This window comes from Chaetodon trifascialis, chromosome 11 (assembly GCF_039877785.1).
Source record: "Chaetodon trifascialis isolate fChaTrf1 chromosome 11, fChaTrf1.hap1, whole genome shotgun sequence".
Classification (NCBI taxonomy): domain Eukaryota; kingdom Metazoa; phylum Chordata; class Actinopteri; order Chaetodontiformes; family Chaetodontidae; genus Chaetodon; species Chaetodon trifascialis.
Window position 1 is genome coordinate 6,395,606 of NC_092066.1, and position 17,103 is coordinate 6,412,708.

Here is a 17,103-nt window from a genome sequence, read left to right on the forward strand (position 1 = left end):
GTGTCTGAATGGGTTTAGATCTGAATGTAACAGGATGTGTTACAGGATTTAAATCAAATTGATCGCTGTTCCAGATAAATGGACTAAATCGATTTCTCAAATAGCTGAAATTTTTTGAGAAATCGATGATACTTCTGCAGTCATCCAAATATGACAGAGGTGAATGGAAGTGGAAATAAGTGAAAAATTCAACAATAATGTGTCCTTGCAGAAACCATGTCAAAGTTAAGGCCCGACACACTGAGCACTGTTGAGCTGTGCCAGACAAAAGTTGACAAGCGTGAGAAAAATGTGAGGAAATCGTCAATCCAAGATAGAACTCCAAGATCTCACCATGAAAAATGTCCATTGAAGACCAATTTAGAGATTTGCTTCAAAGGCAGCTGCATGAAAATCCTGACAATGACATTTAGGACACTGTTTTCTTAATCTAAGTGTTGCTACAACCAACATCTACAAACCAGCCAACTGGAGTACAACAGAAAATGACAGAATGTTTTCCGCTGCTATTGGTGAGCGATAAAAAAGGTCGCCAAAGGCCAAAGCAATTTTTTCTACACTTTCAAAACACGAGAGCGCCGCAGATGGATGACACGACTTGATGACATGTCTCTGTTTGCGCCAGAAATTCATCACACAGTCTGACACACCTCAAAATTGATCTCATACAGGCTGACACAGACTGTGGCCAAGATTTGAGTAGACCCATCTTACAACGAGTGACATGCAATGAATTCGCAAAACAGTGCTCGCGGTTTTCTTAGGGACTAGTTCTTAGTAAAAAAGTAGGTCTTCCCACAAAAAAACAGCTAGATTATTAATTTATTTATTAAGTTTTGTACTGATTTCAGCTCTTGCCCTCACTATGCATGTGGGAGCTATGCTGCAACACATTTCCAATAAATGCTGGCTTTTAGACAGAATGCATTGTAAACATGAATTACCTGCAACACACTGCAACATCAAATCCTCTTTTTCATTCACTGTCTCAGCCGTGACGGTTAGCTATGGTGCTGTGCGCCCTCAGCGCATGCCTCATGGGACCAGAGCAGCCAAAACTCACCGCACCCACACTTCCCCAGCCAAGGATGAGCCGAATGTCTCCTCACACACAATAAACTATTTATTTTAATTCTAAACTTTGAATTGGTTCTTGTTTCATTCCTACAGTGATTGTCAATTATGCAGTTTACACACGGTGATGGACAACAGAAGTGTAGGTTGACTATGTACGTTATTGTTAACTGACCTTTAGCTTCATTGTTTTATTAAAAAAGTGCTGCTGCATGGATTACATAGTTATACTTAGATATGTTTGAATAGAGCCTTTATTCTTGATTTTGGGACATACACATGCACACATTGACAGTCATTCAACACCACAGTTTTTGAATGGAGTTTGGTGTGTAGCTCTCTTCAGTGGCTGTATGGGGAAGGTAGTTCCTTATCCTGACTCTTGGTATATTTTGTTAAACACAGTGTGACCGCATTAGCAGTGAGCTGAAAGAAATCGTTGTGAATGTGAATGTATTCAACCCGACTTGCTTCTTTACTGAAAAACTCTGACTTGGCAAACTTCAGGAAGCATTGAAGTACGAAATAATCTGTCACATGATCGTGACTATGACACATTAAACAATAAACATAACTCGTCATTTAAAAAAAAAAAATGTATGAATTGAATCCAAAACAGCTTTTCGGGTGCTACAGTATGATATATCCATGAGATTTTTCATGGTTGTGGTGAGCGCTGCATGTGCTGACACAGTTCGGTAAAACAGACTCATATGGTCTCAGTGTTATTTTCATAATGCACCACTTTCATACCGGCTTCACCTGACTTGAAATGCTAGCGCTAGTAACACCTTAGCTTCAGATGGCTAGCATAACGGCTAGTTTTGCTAGTACTAAACTAATAAAAAAAAAACTAAATTAACAAATTATTGATTACAATACAGCTAAAGAAAATCTACAATGAGAGTATTTGGGGAGAAGATAAAACTACTAAATATTAATATATGCCTGTCACTCATTTTATAAACTGGTCAGAACAATGGCAGGAAAACTCGTGTGGTTGCTACTAGCAACAGTAAGTTGAACTGAAACCAACTGCTGGTGTCAGAAAACAGCTAATGGACAGTAAGGGATCAGAGTAGGTTGATAAAAGACGTAATGACATTGAATGAAAGTGAATCATTGACTTGTCCAGCCTTTCCTTGTGACAGGAACAAATTTATCAGTGTCAGAGAGCAAAAGATAAGGCGTATTCATCTCTGGCGCAGCAGTGTCCTTTACCTTGGTTAACAAAACGCTCTCACATCTGAACAAGTGAAGGTGGGGAGTCATAAAGAGGCTTTCAATAAATCACATCCCTTCCCCCGACCTCTTCATCCCTCTGTGTGCAAGACATGATGGATAGGAAACACTTGAGATCACGTGTTTATGTTTAAAGTGCCTGCAATATTAGATCCGTTGCCCAACACCTATGCACATGTTTAACTTATGTGAGTGTTTGTCGGTCTTTGTCTGTGGAAGGTGGCGGGGATAAGTGAACAGGAAGTGTCTGCACAAAGTGTATCCAGTTTGGAGCCCTGAACTCGCATCAGCTTCAATGAGCTGGTGAATTATTCACCGCTGGAGCTATTTAATCATCCGGGTTTATTTAACCTCTCAGATGGCCTGCCCATCAGCCAGCGGGGCAGTGTGATAGGTGTGTGTACTCTACAGGGAAAGGCATGCACTAAGTGAGTGTGTGTATAGAATTAAAGTCAGTGTTGTATCCTGTTTACATTCACACGCTCCACTCCCATAAAAAGTTACTGGTTTGTAGATGAGCTAATGTGACCTTGCTTCGTTCATTTGCTGCTCTTAAGCAGCATTATCTCCAGCTTTAGTGTCTTGCAGATGTGCAGAGAAATAGGTCACCACACTTGAGCACATGGCACCCCATTTTAGCCCCCTGTAACGGTATCGTCATCGTCACTCCACCTGTTCCCTGCACAGTGCCTCCGTTTTGTGCCGAAACAGCAACTGTTGGGCTGGAGGGGGTTGAAATCCCTCTGAAAGCGGCCCGCCGACCTTCTCCCTACGAGGTGTTTATGGCAGCAGGTTGGATTTTAGGCACTTGAGCTATGTGACCCCCCCGATCCCACACCCGAATGTAAAAACAGTCCCTTCATTCCTCGGCCGGAGCCCCGACCATCGCTAAGCTACGGTTTGAAATCTTAGATTGTGGGAATATGGCAGAGAAATGTCCACCTTTCATCCTTGTTTGAATCTTTAAGTGTAAAGAACTCAAATGGACTTCTGGTCTGATGGTGATAAACAAGGCTTCAGATGATTTCCCAGAAAGTATGCGGCCCTAACAACTGCAAACTGCTGGTATCTTTCCTCTACTCTGTTCTTTTTCAGTCATTCAGAGGGCTGGCAGGCAAAATAAAGACATTTACTTTTCCACCTCTCTAAATCTCCACAAAGATTTCCACCTCTGCTGAACCACCACATTAGATGATGTTGGGTGGTTGTTGCCAGATAGCGAGTTCAAAACCTTTGGCTGCGGCGCTGTTGACCACTTGTGATGGTTTTGAGACAAGGCCTCCACTGTTCATGGAGCAGCTTTCTGTGGATGAGTGCCGACCGAGGACGCTACAGCTGCTGATAACACCGGCTCTGGACTGATCTGAGTCATGTGTGACAGGATGAAAGCAGAGGCATTGAGGTTGAAGTTCAGTGGTAATCTCCGGATTCGTGTTGCTTTGATTTTGGTGACATGTGTGGCGCTAAGCGGTCCTTGCCGTGGCGTTTTTTTCACCACACTTCCCAGCAATCACTTGTCAAACAGAGACTTTATTTCCTGTGAAGATTAAATCGCTTTCATGCTGAGAGGAAGCGTATGGCAATGTTTTAAAAGCTGTAATGTTCTTTAATCTTTTGGTTTTTATCTTCAGACTGATAGTAGATGAACAGTGTCACCTGCACGTTGCCTTTGAGCTACAGATGCAAAACCAGGTACATTGTTGACAAAGAAATCACCCTGTGAAGCTGAGCTACATCAATGTTTTTTATATGAACAAAGGATCAAATGACCATGTGTAATTTCGCCTCTTGAACTGTGTGCTAGACCTACCTGCCCAGCACCAAATGGCAGAAAGACACAGTAAGCAACTAACTGGTGAACGTAGTGGAGCATTTAGCAGCTAAAGAGGCAGATATCTCCCTCAGGAGATGGTGGAGAACAAAACAGAGCTACAAGAGGTGTGAATACTGCACTTAGATTCACTGAGGGGACAGAAAACCAACTCCAAATGAATGCTAACGTTGCTGCGCATCTGCTGGATGCTGAAATAGCTAACTATTTGCTAACATATTCACCATAACAAATTTGTAAGATGCTAGCATGACTCAGCTTGAGTTGGTTTCTACCTTTGAGACAAAGGCTTTGCTGTTAATTTGCCTTACATGAAAAAAAAGGTACGTTTCTACGTTTGCTTTTTGTCTCCTGCTTCCAGAGCTTTGTTTGTTGATTGTTAATTTTCCTCCTTCATTGTGTATTTCTTGACTTCTATTGTATTTCTAGTGAATTTTCCCAGAGAAAAGTTTCTTTAGAGGGCATGCTCTTATTTGTCTGTTCACGCTAACTATGCATTTTACACGTTCTTCCTTTTAGAAATTAGCCTTATTTGGTCTGGTGTGACCTGTAGCTTATGGTGGCTATAGTTAGCTCAACCCTGCAAGCTTTCGATAGATCCAGTTTTGCTGTGTGACTGGCATCACTAAGTCAGTTAAATGATTTTATTCTACTGATAGACCAGGTTTAAGCATCTGCCAGTATTCTTTAATCGTCTCTTATCACAGCGTCAGTGTCACAGTGTATGCAGTTCAGTAAAGTACAGGCTCATTTTAAGATATAAACACATCCTGGTTGAATAAAGGTCTCTTAGGTCAGCAGCTGCTGAGCACAGATAGTGAATAAAACTGGACTGAATGCAGATAAAGAAGTTTTGTTGTTGCATTTGTTGTAGACTTGATATAAAAACAGAGACGTATGCATGCAACACGTATTTTCATATCAGATTCCACAGAAGCGTGCCTCTAGTGATAGATCAATATTTTCAGGGACTCCCCCGGACCTTGTGTGCAGCCCAGTGAGGGTCCTGTGGTCTGAGTGTCTGGCAGATGAAAACAGAGCCCCCTCTGATGAACAGCAGACCCCGGCACAGCTGGCTGACATCAAAGTTCCCCTCCACCCTCAGACTCAGACGAGACAGGGAGAGGCCAAGTGCACAGAAATCGAAATGATACCTTTAATCACTTATTTTCCCTCAGCGGGGACATCCTCAGATTAAACACCAAAATAAAAAGCACTCCTGGAGGCGCAGACTGAAGAAACAATCGCTGATAATTGATATCTGAACACCTGCTGAGGCAAAGGGACCGCGAGGCCCTCGACTTCACCTACAGCAAAGTTTCAACACTCCTATTGTTCTCCATTTCTCAACCACAGAGGATTCACGTTGCTGAATGAGATGTTCACCTCCATCTCTGCTTTGACAGGCCTTTATGATAATGCTGTCTAGGCTGTCCGGATCGACGCACCCTTCCAAAACAACGAGACATGCATGTGAATCAGCAGTAAGAGGCTGACTCGTCTTTAAAAGCTGGTGCACTCTTCCCCACAGGGAGAAACCACAGAGTAACTGGTGATGGTGGAGTCATGATCTGGGGAGTTTTTGCCCCGAGTTACGTCTGGAGACGATTACAAAGCCAATTTGGAAACAGATCTGACTCTTCCAAGAGGCTTTTAAGTGAAATGCAATTTGTATCATTTCTTATGTCATGCAAGTAAATCAAGACTGTCTACACAAAGAACAAGAGTCTGTCAAAACTGACGACAGCGTGAGGTCGAAGGGGCAATCCCTCATGTCCCATCACTGGCTGTGTTTATGTGTGGGGTTATATGCTCTACTGGGGATTCATCATGGATTCTTTCTAAGTTTCAGCTGAAATACTTTTGACAGTTTTAGTGTATTTGAAAAAACCCTCAAAGCTAAATGAAATTAATTTTATGGTGCCTTTATTTTTAAGATGTGTGCCAGCTGCTCCAAGAGGTCTGATCAAACATGGAATCGTATGAAAACACCATTGTAAGGTCCAGCAGGACGTGGGTCAGATTCATTCAGATTTATATCAGGGTCTGGGTGAATACTCGATTCTGATTGGCTGCAGGGTGCACCTGCTAAGTAGTTCCAGTCGAACTGTCTGCTCACCGTTCCAAATTAATGCGCCGCCTGTATCTTAAAGTAGTAGTAACCATAGCAACAGGTACGTAGTCAAGTCTTTCCGCTTGCAATTAATGGCGACGTTTTAACAAGCTAACATTTAAGTAATTACCACAATAAGTGGCTTCAGCATTTCTTTTTAACCTATTTGTGGATATTCTGATGAGACCCTCATGCCGCTGTCAAGTCGAACAGGGCGGGGGGAGCACAGTGGTAAGGCGTTTAAAGCCAAACTTAAAGCTTACAGGTAAAGCTGTGAAGATAGCAGCCACCACCTGAGTCGGATCATGAAAAAAATATCTGATTATCTTATTTACAACAGTTACTGGCGGCGCCTCATCCTCTGAACACCACACGATGGCGACTGTAACGCACACGCTGCAGGAAGTACACGGCCCCTCTGAGCTCGCTGATGCTTTGAATCACATCAGCGGTCATCTCATATCACATTCACTGTTCAGCTCAGCACTTCAGGCAGTACACATGTCCAAAGATTTGTTTGGGAAAATCTTTATACTGATTTAGGGACAATGATGTGATTGGATAGTTAGATACTCTAGAACATGCTGTAAAATTATATTTACTGTTTGTCAACCGTATGTAGTGTCATTGATGTTGCTAGCATTATGTTAGCTTTGTAGGTCTTAACGGAGATAAATTGTTGTATCTACGGTTCGTTTCCATTGTATGAAATGCCAATGAGAAGCTAAGGATAGTTCCAGGTATTAGTCAACCCCTCAGACATTACCAGGGAAACTGAGCTTTGACTTGTGAAAAACTTTAGATTTTGATTGCAAAACGCATGAAAATATTAATTGATGCTTTAAATTTCTTTTCTTTGCTAAGTTACCATGGTATAGACGGGATAATACCCTTCAAGGTGACCTAATGGACTCCCCATCATCCATTAATTCCTGATAATGGACCTTATTCCTTCTACAATGACTTTAAATGCCCACTTTTCTGTTTGAAGTGAACTGAATTTGAACTGACACTAATTTTTATATAATATTGTGGTTGTGACACACTTTTAATACAGGAATCTACAGAGCCTGGCAACACAATCAGAGGACATCAGTCAAGACCTGCTGCTCAGGTGCATGATGGGAAATATACAGGCAGGTAAAACTGTTGAAAAATGCTCAATAAGACTTTAATCTGGTTAAATTAATGAGGAACTATTCATGTTCTGCCAGCCAAACAGCATTGTTTGTCTTTTTTTCCCCCCATTTTTGTTTAAATTTAGAAAAGTTGTTTTTGCATGGCCTGTTTTAGTGTCTTCATTATTACATGCAGTAAAAACCTAAACCACGTGGTACTGCTGCACCTTAAGACAACACTGAAAATTATTTAACCTGATATCTCAATCTAGAATATGTATTTCCTCTTTAAAACAGATTTTAGCAAAAATTACAGATGATTGACTTCCTGTTCAATCAGTGAACGTAATGCTGAACGTGGCGTTCAGCATTACGGAAAAGCCATTAAATGGCAATACGCTGAATAATTACAAATCTGTGATATAGCAGCATTTGATATGAGATTAAACACGCTATGATGGCCAAGATTTTAGAAATACTACGATCATAAATACAAACCCCCCTCTATCACATTTTCTATAAATAAAATGTTGTTTCAAAACCTTCTATATACAACCAGGATTAAAATCGGAAGAGGAAATACTGAAGCCTTTATCTTTTTATTTAATTTATTGGCTCAAATGTAGGCAGCATAAATGAATAAATATGAAAATAATGGAACTGCCCATATGTGCTATGTGTGATTTTAACTGTTGAACACCAGGTGATTACTAAAAGGGTCCTCTGTGTTAAAAATCACACCAATCAAACACAGTATATCACATTTTAAGTATATCTACACGGTCTTTTTAATCAAGTGTATTGTAATCTACTAAATGCGTTCGTCTGAGTAACAGATTCCAGATTGGGGCAGATTACAGGTAACATTTTTTACAATCAGATTACAGCTGCTTTTTCTTTTCGTGCCCTCAGCTACTCCCCAGATGTGGTCTCCAAACAAACGCTGCCTTTAGATCCGTCAGTGTGATCGCTGGGGGAATTTCATTAGAGTGAGACCTCCATGACTGAGGCTGATAACAGCAGAGGGGGGCAGGAGGATGGAGGGGAGGGAGGAGAACAGCATGCGCTGTGTTTGACCGAAGACAGCCTCAGTTGTTATCTGTGCTGGGTGGTGAGGCGCAGAGGAGGGGAGAGGAGGAGAGATGGAGGGAGACCAGGGAGGTCATATGAGAAAGATAGAGAGGAGGTGAGGGGAAAAGAGAAAAAGGAAGGAAAGGAGGAGAATAGCATAACAAGAGGAATAGAAAGGAAGAAAAAGGAGAGGAGGGGAAAGAAGAGGAGATGAGATGATAAAAGGAAAGGAAGGGAAAAAAGGAAGAAAGGGAGAGGAAAGGAAAGAAAGGAATTAAAAGGAAGGAAAGGAAAGTAAAGGAGAGGGGAGAAGGAAGAAAAGGGGAAAACTAGACAGAGGAGAAAGAGAGGGTAGCAGAAAACCAGATAGAGGAGGACAGAAGAAGGACAGGAGGTGAGTAGAGGACAAGGGAGGATGACAGAGAGGATAGATAAGAAAGAGGAAAAGGAGAAGGAGAGAGTGGTGGTGGGCAGGGGAGGGGAAATGATAAGGGATAATGATGGATAAAGGAGGAGAGGAATGGGGAAAGAACAGAGGAAGGCAGGAGAGAAAGGAGAGGAGTGAGGAGAGATGGACAAAAGGACAGGTGGGGAAAACAGGAGGAGGGGAGAACAGGGAATGGGGAGATGAGGGGGGGAAGGAAGAAGAGATGAGGAAGAAAGAAGCGAGAGAGGACAAGGATGTAGAGGAAACAGGGCAGGTGGGAAAGGAAAGGAGATCAGACGAGTGGAGCACCAGAGAGGTAAAAGAGACAAAAGAGGAGAGAGAGGGGGGAGACGGGCCTTGGACTCCCCACTGAGGAGTGACGCGATGGTAATCTCTCAGCTGGAACATCTGGTCCAGGCTCCTGCGGGCAGATCGCAGCGATCCGGCCGGCTCCCTCGGAGATGGCCTGATAACCCGCCGCCACGGGTGCGACCGCGCAGGTCAGCGCCATGCCGACGCACCACAAAGACGCACCTTGTCTGCGGACACACGGGTCACAGTTAATAAACCCGCCCCGACGTCCTCCAATGGGAACAGGAGGAAGGCGGGCAGATAGGAGCTCCTGCAATCAAGGTGATGAGCGAAACCCTCCCGGCCGGCGAACATTCCTCAGAGATCCTCCTCGCATTAATGTGACATCCACTCTGAAGATGAGCCGTTAATCGAGTGTTATTTTACAGTTGTGTCAGACTCTTAAGTGCTGCCCTACAAATCAGTTTAATGGCCTGAATACGTGTGTTTATACAGTAACAGCAGACACACAGTTGTAAGATGATTTATGCTTTTTCTTTTTTTGGTTGAAGATGCCTCGGAGAGCAGATCAAGGACATAAAATGTCTCATGAAAAGACACTGGAGGACAGGGAGACACCACGATGATGAAGTCCCTAAAACTCAAGGAATTCCAGATGGTGCTCAAGTGGAGGACGACATCACAGGAGACTGTAAGGCTCGTGAATGTCAGCAACTCTGATTAAAAGCCATCCGCCGGGGGAAAAAAACCCTGCTGGCTTTGCCTTTCATGCCCATTTATCATATGGGATTGTTTGTATACAGTTGTTTTATTCTCCCCGTGTGTGTGTGTGTGTGTGTGTGTGTGTGAGAGAGAGATGAGATGAATGTAATTAAAGTTTTTTAATTAGACGCTGTTCTTTTCTGGGAAGCCTGTGGCAGCGCTGGGTGGAGCCAGAGTGGAGACAGGAGGTTTGTGGTCTGGCTGAGGGAACCACGCCGGCCGGAGTAATGGAAACCGGGTGTTCACTGTACACATATACACATACATGCAAACGCACACTCACATACACATGCACTCGCGCCCACACACACACACACACACACACATAAACTGAAGCTGAAGAGAGAATAAACACACACAGAAAGCCACATAAAGTTATGCAGACATGAATCTGAATGCACAGCCCCCACAATACTAATGTATGCCACACACACACACACACGCACGCACACACACACACATTCAAATACATAAATCCATTCATGTGACTACCTGCATTATAGAATTCAGCCTGCTGACACGTAAAATTCCCTAAATAGTGATGATGCGTGCATTTGCATGCACATACACGCATGCAAGCTCATGCATACATAAAAACAAATAAGGACTGACACACACACACACACACACGCACACACACACTCACTCCTCCATACTGATGCACAATCCTCACGCACAGGCACGGATGAGTACACGCAGCGAGGCACATGCATGAATGCACACTCCCTCGCTGCCTGTCACTCACTCACGGATGTGCGTGCACACACAGGGCTCATTATAGATGCACACACCCTCCGAGGTGTGCACGTACACATGCATGAATGCGCACTCACGCTCTCCACCAATCTCCCCCCTCACCCCCACCTCAGTCATTACACATGCATACACACGCACACATGCGTGCACACACATATAAATGCGTTCGAGCACATGCTTGAGCACACACACACAAACACACAATAAGCCCTCATCGCTGAAATCCCTCGGCACGCACACACACCAATATAATTCATGCACACATTACATTTCAAACCTCTCTACAAATGCACACACACATGCAGGCAGTCACGGCACAAAGGCACGCACACACACACAGCCCCAATTAGTCCCACAATGCAATACAGAACCATACCCTGCATCGTTCGCTAGCTTTAATGCACACACTCACACACTCTTTACATACAGCCGGGCCGAGAAATGCAGAAAACAGATCTCGAGCATCTACTGACATCAGTGAGGCAAGGCCCGCCTTTTCCATTAGACGCTGACGTCAGTTTTCCACAAAACTGTTTCACCCCAAATTACAGGCGATCAAACCCTTCCTCTGTTGACAGTCAAGAATAGATCAATCTTAGAAACACGCGGCGAACAGGACCACTTCTGAGGACGCGCTCGCTCCAGACTGTGTGGTCAAACTGTCATAAACAGGTACAGAGTAACTCCATCTGACTGTCAGTGCAAACAGAGCCCAGACTGAAACCCTGATACTGCGCTGGCCTCCCTCCAACCACCAGTCAGATGTATGTAAATGTATGGAAACCACCGAGGTGTGAGAGCGCATACATTTCACACAGTGGCCATATGTTCTTTTCAGGGAGCTCGGCTCTCTGGGACTTTTATTCTACAGTGCCATCAGTGCCGTCAGCAGTCCTCCAGTCCTGGACAGTCAGCATGAGCAGGTCAAAGTGGGCAGCGACAGGTCAATCACTATGAACAGGGCACCATCTAGTGTTGCATGCAGAGTATGGGAGAGCTGCTGGGGAGGTTTTCTCGACAGAGACTCAGCCATGTTGTGTTCGCTGGCTTTGTGTCCCGGGCAAAGTGTTTCCACTGGCGTCACTGAGCGGCTGCTTTCACGTCAGGCTGAAGAGCCGAAAGGTGCAGTGGACTTCGGGGCTGGTGGCTGCGCAGCAGATGTGATTGTTCGCACAGTCCGAGCTTATAAACAAACCAAATCCTGAGGCTGGGCTGCATCTCTGGATGGAACAGCTTCTACTTGAGCTCCAGACATTTCATTCATTTCATTATTATCATTATTTATCATTTGATTCATATTGAGTGCTGGGAAATGCGGAGAGCTCCAGGTGAAGTTGCTCAATTCATCAGTCCAAAGTCTGAAGGTCTTCAATGCGCTGTCAGTGAAGACAGAGACAAGCAGCAAATCATCACGATGAGGAACTGGAGATTATCTGCTGTGTTTCTGGCTTCAAAAATGATTTAACATGTAATCAGTTATCAACAGTTGCTCAACTAATCAGTTAATCTTTAACTCTGAGCGTCCCCGCTCATTGTCAGCTCTCCTTAGCTTAACTGATTAGTCGACGGATAGAAAATTAATCTTTTCATATTTAAGTCAAGTGTCGGTTTCTCAAACATGAGGATTTGCTGCTTTTCTGAGCATCACAGCTTTTTAAACTGAGTATCTTTGTATCACATCACAGTCGCTGTTTTCTCACATTTTAAAGAGCAAACAATGAATGACAGTCTTAAGTTGCAGCCTTGGTTAATATATTGTCGTCTCGGCTGCACCTTTCTTGTCATTTTGTACACAAAACAACCAAATACAGAATGTTTACGAGCAGCATGTCTCTGAAAACACGTTGACATTTTGAGTCCGTTCGCCTGTTTTGGCAACACGGAGCTGCTGCACACACCTGCAGCCTGTTTGACCCTGAACGCATCGTTATGAACCTTTGAGGACAGTTTGATCTTTAAATGGATTTAAAACCCACAAAGTTTGAACTTTTTGCTCTGCGCTGACGGGACTGTTACGGTCTCACCAACATGTCACAGGCAGATATTTAAAGGTCGGAAATGAAACCTTTTAATCACAACCAACAACAAACCACAGACATCGACATTTGACCACCTGAACCGACGAGGCTGCTGCAGACGCTCTGATATCACATTTGTCTTTTATGAACTTCAGCTGTTGCTTGTATTGATCCAAGTTTTCCACATTGTAGTTTAATATTTGAGATGTGAAACCAACTGATCAGGTGCCTTCAGGTGTGTGGCACCGTTACCTATCTGTAGAAAATGGCGTTAATTGATTAGTTGTCAACTTTTTTCTTCATCGCCAGCTATTTAGATAAACGACTGATGGGTTTGAGTAACTTTTCAAGAAAAAAAGGTCAAAGTTTTCTGATTCCAGCTTTTTAAATGTGGATATTTTCTGGTTTCTTTACTCCTCTTTGACAGTAAACTGATGATCTTTAGGTTTATACCAAATAAGACATTGGAGGACGTCGTTCTGGTCTTCAGGAAACACTGATGGACAAACAACTGATCGATTAAAGGGGAAAGTAATCACCAACAATGAAATGCTACGTGTTGAACTCTCCACAACAAAAACCAAACTTTGCAAAAACAATAAAACACAGCAAATGGTGTTTATTGTCAAAGTGTAGGAGTAGGACAATGTTATATGTGCATAATTCATTATTGTGTACTCTAATTGTGCAACAAACTAAGCTACAGTATATACAGACATCTATCATTAACTGTTGATAGCTGGATGACAGTTATACTGTATAACAGTAAATCGAGCTGGCCGGTTGCTTGGGCAGGACAGCCTCTACAGACAATCCCTCACAGGCCCAAGACTTTGGTATCATCTGCATCAAATGCAAAATGGTGACTCTTACTCTTACAGTGTAATATCAATCAATACAACTAAACACATCCATTAAAAACATCCACATGAATATACTCAATGCAACAAATGTTATGCAGAAAAATCTCCCTCCCCCCCACGACTGTTTCTCATTTTACCTCCATAAAATCCAGTAAAGGTTAAACAAACATTTAAATGTTACATATCCCATAAAGTAAAAGAGAATAATGTTATGAGGACCCCCGTCTAGATAGCAACGATGCTTTGTGAAAAATATACGTATAGTAGAGTGAACTAAACATTTACATGTTTTACAGGTGGAAAGAAAACATCGTTTTGACATAACTCTTCAGAATAATAATAATAATACATCCCCACAGTCTTCTGAACATGCTCTGATCTCTGGTTACTCACTCCGATCATTGTCCGTGTCACGTCAGGCGGCGGCCTGTCACAGGGTTGTGGTTGCGTCAGTGTGTGTACATGTTTTTAGTGACTGCTGTGGATCTATGTGTCTGTATGTCAGTGTGTGGTTTGGTGTGTTTGCAGGCTCAACAGTCCCCTGAGTTGTGCGAATGTGGCCCGGTCTCCATTTTCCAGTCTCTCTGGTCGGCGGCCTCTGCCTGGCCGTGCTGGGAGGCGGCGGGGGACAGGGACATCTGTCTGCGGGGGTTGCCGCTGTGCATGGTGTTCCAGTGGCGCTTCAGATCCGACGCTTTGATGAAGGCTTTGTCGCAGGAGCCGCAGTTGAATGGCCGCTCGCCCCGGTGCTGCCGTTCGTGGTCTTTCAGGTGGGACTTGTGCTTGAAGGCCTTTTCGCACATTTGGCACGCGAAGGGCCTCTCGTTGCTGTGGACCCTCTCGTGCCTCTTCAGGTCGGGGCCCCTGATGAAGGCCTTACCACACACCACGCAGCGGTGAGGCTTGAAGCCAGAGTGGATCTTCAGGTGCTCCTTGAGGTGGGCGGCGGTGGTGAAGGCTTTGGGGCAGTGCTCGCAGCCGTAGGGGCGGTTGGCGGTCAGCAGCCGCTCCTTTTTGGCGTTGTGGTCCATGGGCTTGGCGCCCGCGCTCTGGCAGGAGCCGTGGTCGCGGTGGCCGTACAGCAGGTACTCCAGCTTCATGTCACTGGAGGAAGAGGAGCCCCAGCCGTGGCTGTGAGGATCTTTGCTCATGTTGGTGTTGTAGTTGTGCGGCTGAGACACGTGGGAGCCCCCGGGCCCCATGCTTTCCATCCCCTGATCGTAGAAGCTGTTCTTCCTCACCTCCTCCATGGCCAGCTCCTTCAGGATGGCGTCCTGAGCTCGCATCCCGTGGTCGCCGGGAGCCTGGTTCTCCCGGGTCTTCATGTTGGTCAGCTCGCGTTTCTGCGTGCACAGGTTATCCAGGAAGTTGATCCCCAGGATCTGGCCGGACGACATCATCATATTGATGTCCTTCTTCCTCACGGCGAGCCGGGCTGTGTACATGTAATTGAGCACCTCTTCGAAGATGTCCGAGCGGATGAAGTCCAGCTCCACGATGGAGTTGTCCTCATCGCTCTGCTTTTTGAAGAGCTTTTTGAAGTAGTTGCTGCAGGCTGCTAAGACACAGCGGTGAGCCCTGAACTCTATGTTCTCCACCACCACCACCACATCACAGTGCTCACCTTCCATCCTCTGCTGGTTCAGCATCTTTAGAAAGGTGGCTTTGTGGTCATAGTCGATATATCTCAGTAAATCAGACATGTTGCAGGTCAAAGTGGAACAACCTGCAGAGGAAACACAGCAAATGGTCAAATACTCTGATTTCCACAACAAAACGGGCATGTACAACCTGCACAGCTGAGGGGTGGAGCTCAGTCAGCACGCTTCTTATAGACATGGAAGAAGCTTTCACACATTATGAAAGGAGAGCATGCAACTAATATCGCATTTCTTTACAGACGACCGTGAGAAACGCAGGGAGCAAACAAAAGTGGGTAAACTAATCATGCAGAAAAACCTACTGAAAAAAATCCGACAGGCCCGCCAGCAGTAAAAGCCGCAGTAAAGCTAATAATAAATATCGCCGCTAACAGAAACAAACGGGCGCACTTTTCTAAACTTTAGTGGCGCGTTTTAGCCGCTGTGCTCGCGTGACAATCGCGTCGCGTGCAGGAAGGATAACCTTAGCAAGAATATTTCACATTTCACTGCGCCCAGCCATTTTGGTCAGCAAGCCTCCATTGGCATGTTTCTGGTGTCTTTAAAGCAGTTCACAAACAGCGGAGAACACGGCGGCGAACCGCCGGACAAAGCGGGGAGAAACGCCGCGGCGTTTTCTGCGCCGCTCGATGCGACAAAGAGAAAATTAAAAATGTTTAATACCCGAAGCCTGAACACGATCCCTGTGTTGTCACGCAAGGCAGTCGACGACGACCCAGAGCTGTCGTTTTTCCTCTTCCTCCTCTTGTTGTGACTGTTGGGCTCCACAGGAAATGTGGCGTCGCTCTGCTGCCCCCTACAGCACTGGAGCAGTTACTCCACCGAGATCGTCTATGCGCGGGAGGATGCCTCACTCCGCGGCTCCGTCCGTGCCGCCTCGTCTCTTCCTGAGCGTGTAAACGTGTCCGACGTGTAGTCCAGAAATAAAACCACAAGAGGGTTCGTCAGCGGGCTCTCCGTAAAATACATCGGTTCTCATTTAAATTAACTTTACATGGATCACGCACACATAACCACCTAATTAGATAACGTATCAGTGTAATCATTCATCATTAGCATGTGCGCGTTTTTTTTTGTCAATTTTCTAGCTTCACATTTTTACAAGTATTATAACCTTTACCTTTAAATTTTTACACATATACATATTTATTCATTTCTCTGCTTTATTTCTATATCCAATTAATAATTCGTTTATTATTAGCATAGAATATTAACTGTTTTCAGTCATTAATGCCTTACCATTACAATGGTTGAAGCTGATTGTTAATAATGTGTGGTACGTTAATATCACTATTTTACTTGTATATATATTTAAGTTGATCATCTTTGTCTTTATAGTTTTACTACAAGTACATTTGCGTGCATCTGTATACATACTTTGTGTATTATTCTTTTCCCCCTTTCTTTTAAATTGTATGTTGCTGTTCATGTATATTTATATATATATACGGTTTTTTTGTTTGTTTTGTTTTTGTTTTTTTTACTACTTGTATGTACATAATAGTTCAGTGTTCACATGTTCCTGTGTTTGTTCTGCTTTCTTGTCCTTGTTTTTTCACTGGATGTTTATTTCTATCTCAGAGTCTTTAAACACACTAACAACAACGATAAATCACTGTCAGATTCAAAGTATGTGAACACACGCTCGGCCAATAAACCTGATTCTGATTACACAAATATAAGAATCTGGCTTTGAGAAAAGCTCCTGTAAATCTTTTGAATCCTGAGTATTTCTCTACAATACTCTGCCGACCTTGTTCTGTCATTGACATGCATAAACAGGCTGTGTGCTGCAGTCACTCTAATGGGAAGTCTAACTGTAATTGTCACTTGTTAATCTAAACTATCAGCTTTT

At 44.0% G+C, this 17,103-nt stretch overlaps 1 protein-coding gene across 1 annotated transcript; it reads right to left on the reverse strand.

Moving 5' to 3' along the window:
- Positions 1 to 12,753: 12,753 nt before the first annotated feature.
- On the reverse strand, positions 12,754 to 16,010 carry LOC139339493 (zinc finger and BTB domain-containing protein 14-like). The gene is made up of 2 exons (XM_070975140.1): positions 15,912 to 16,010; positions 12,754 to 15,313 (listed from the first exon to the last, which is right to left on the reverse strand). The coding sequence occupies exon 2, from the start codon at positions 15,288 to 15,290 to the stop codon at positions 14,118 to 14,120; it is 1,173 nt and encodes a 390-aa protein (XP_070831241.1). The 5' UTR covers positions 15,291 to 15,313; positions 15,912 to 16,010; the 3' UTR covers positions 12,754 to 14,117.
- Positions 16,011 to 17,103: the final 1,093 nt, after the last annotated feature.

Bases quoted from the DNA above. Each gene is read 5' to 3' on its own strand.
- LOC139339493 (XM_070975140.1), bottom strand. From the start codon at position 15,290: ATGTCTGATTTACTGAGATATATCGACTATGACCACAAAGCCACCTTT.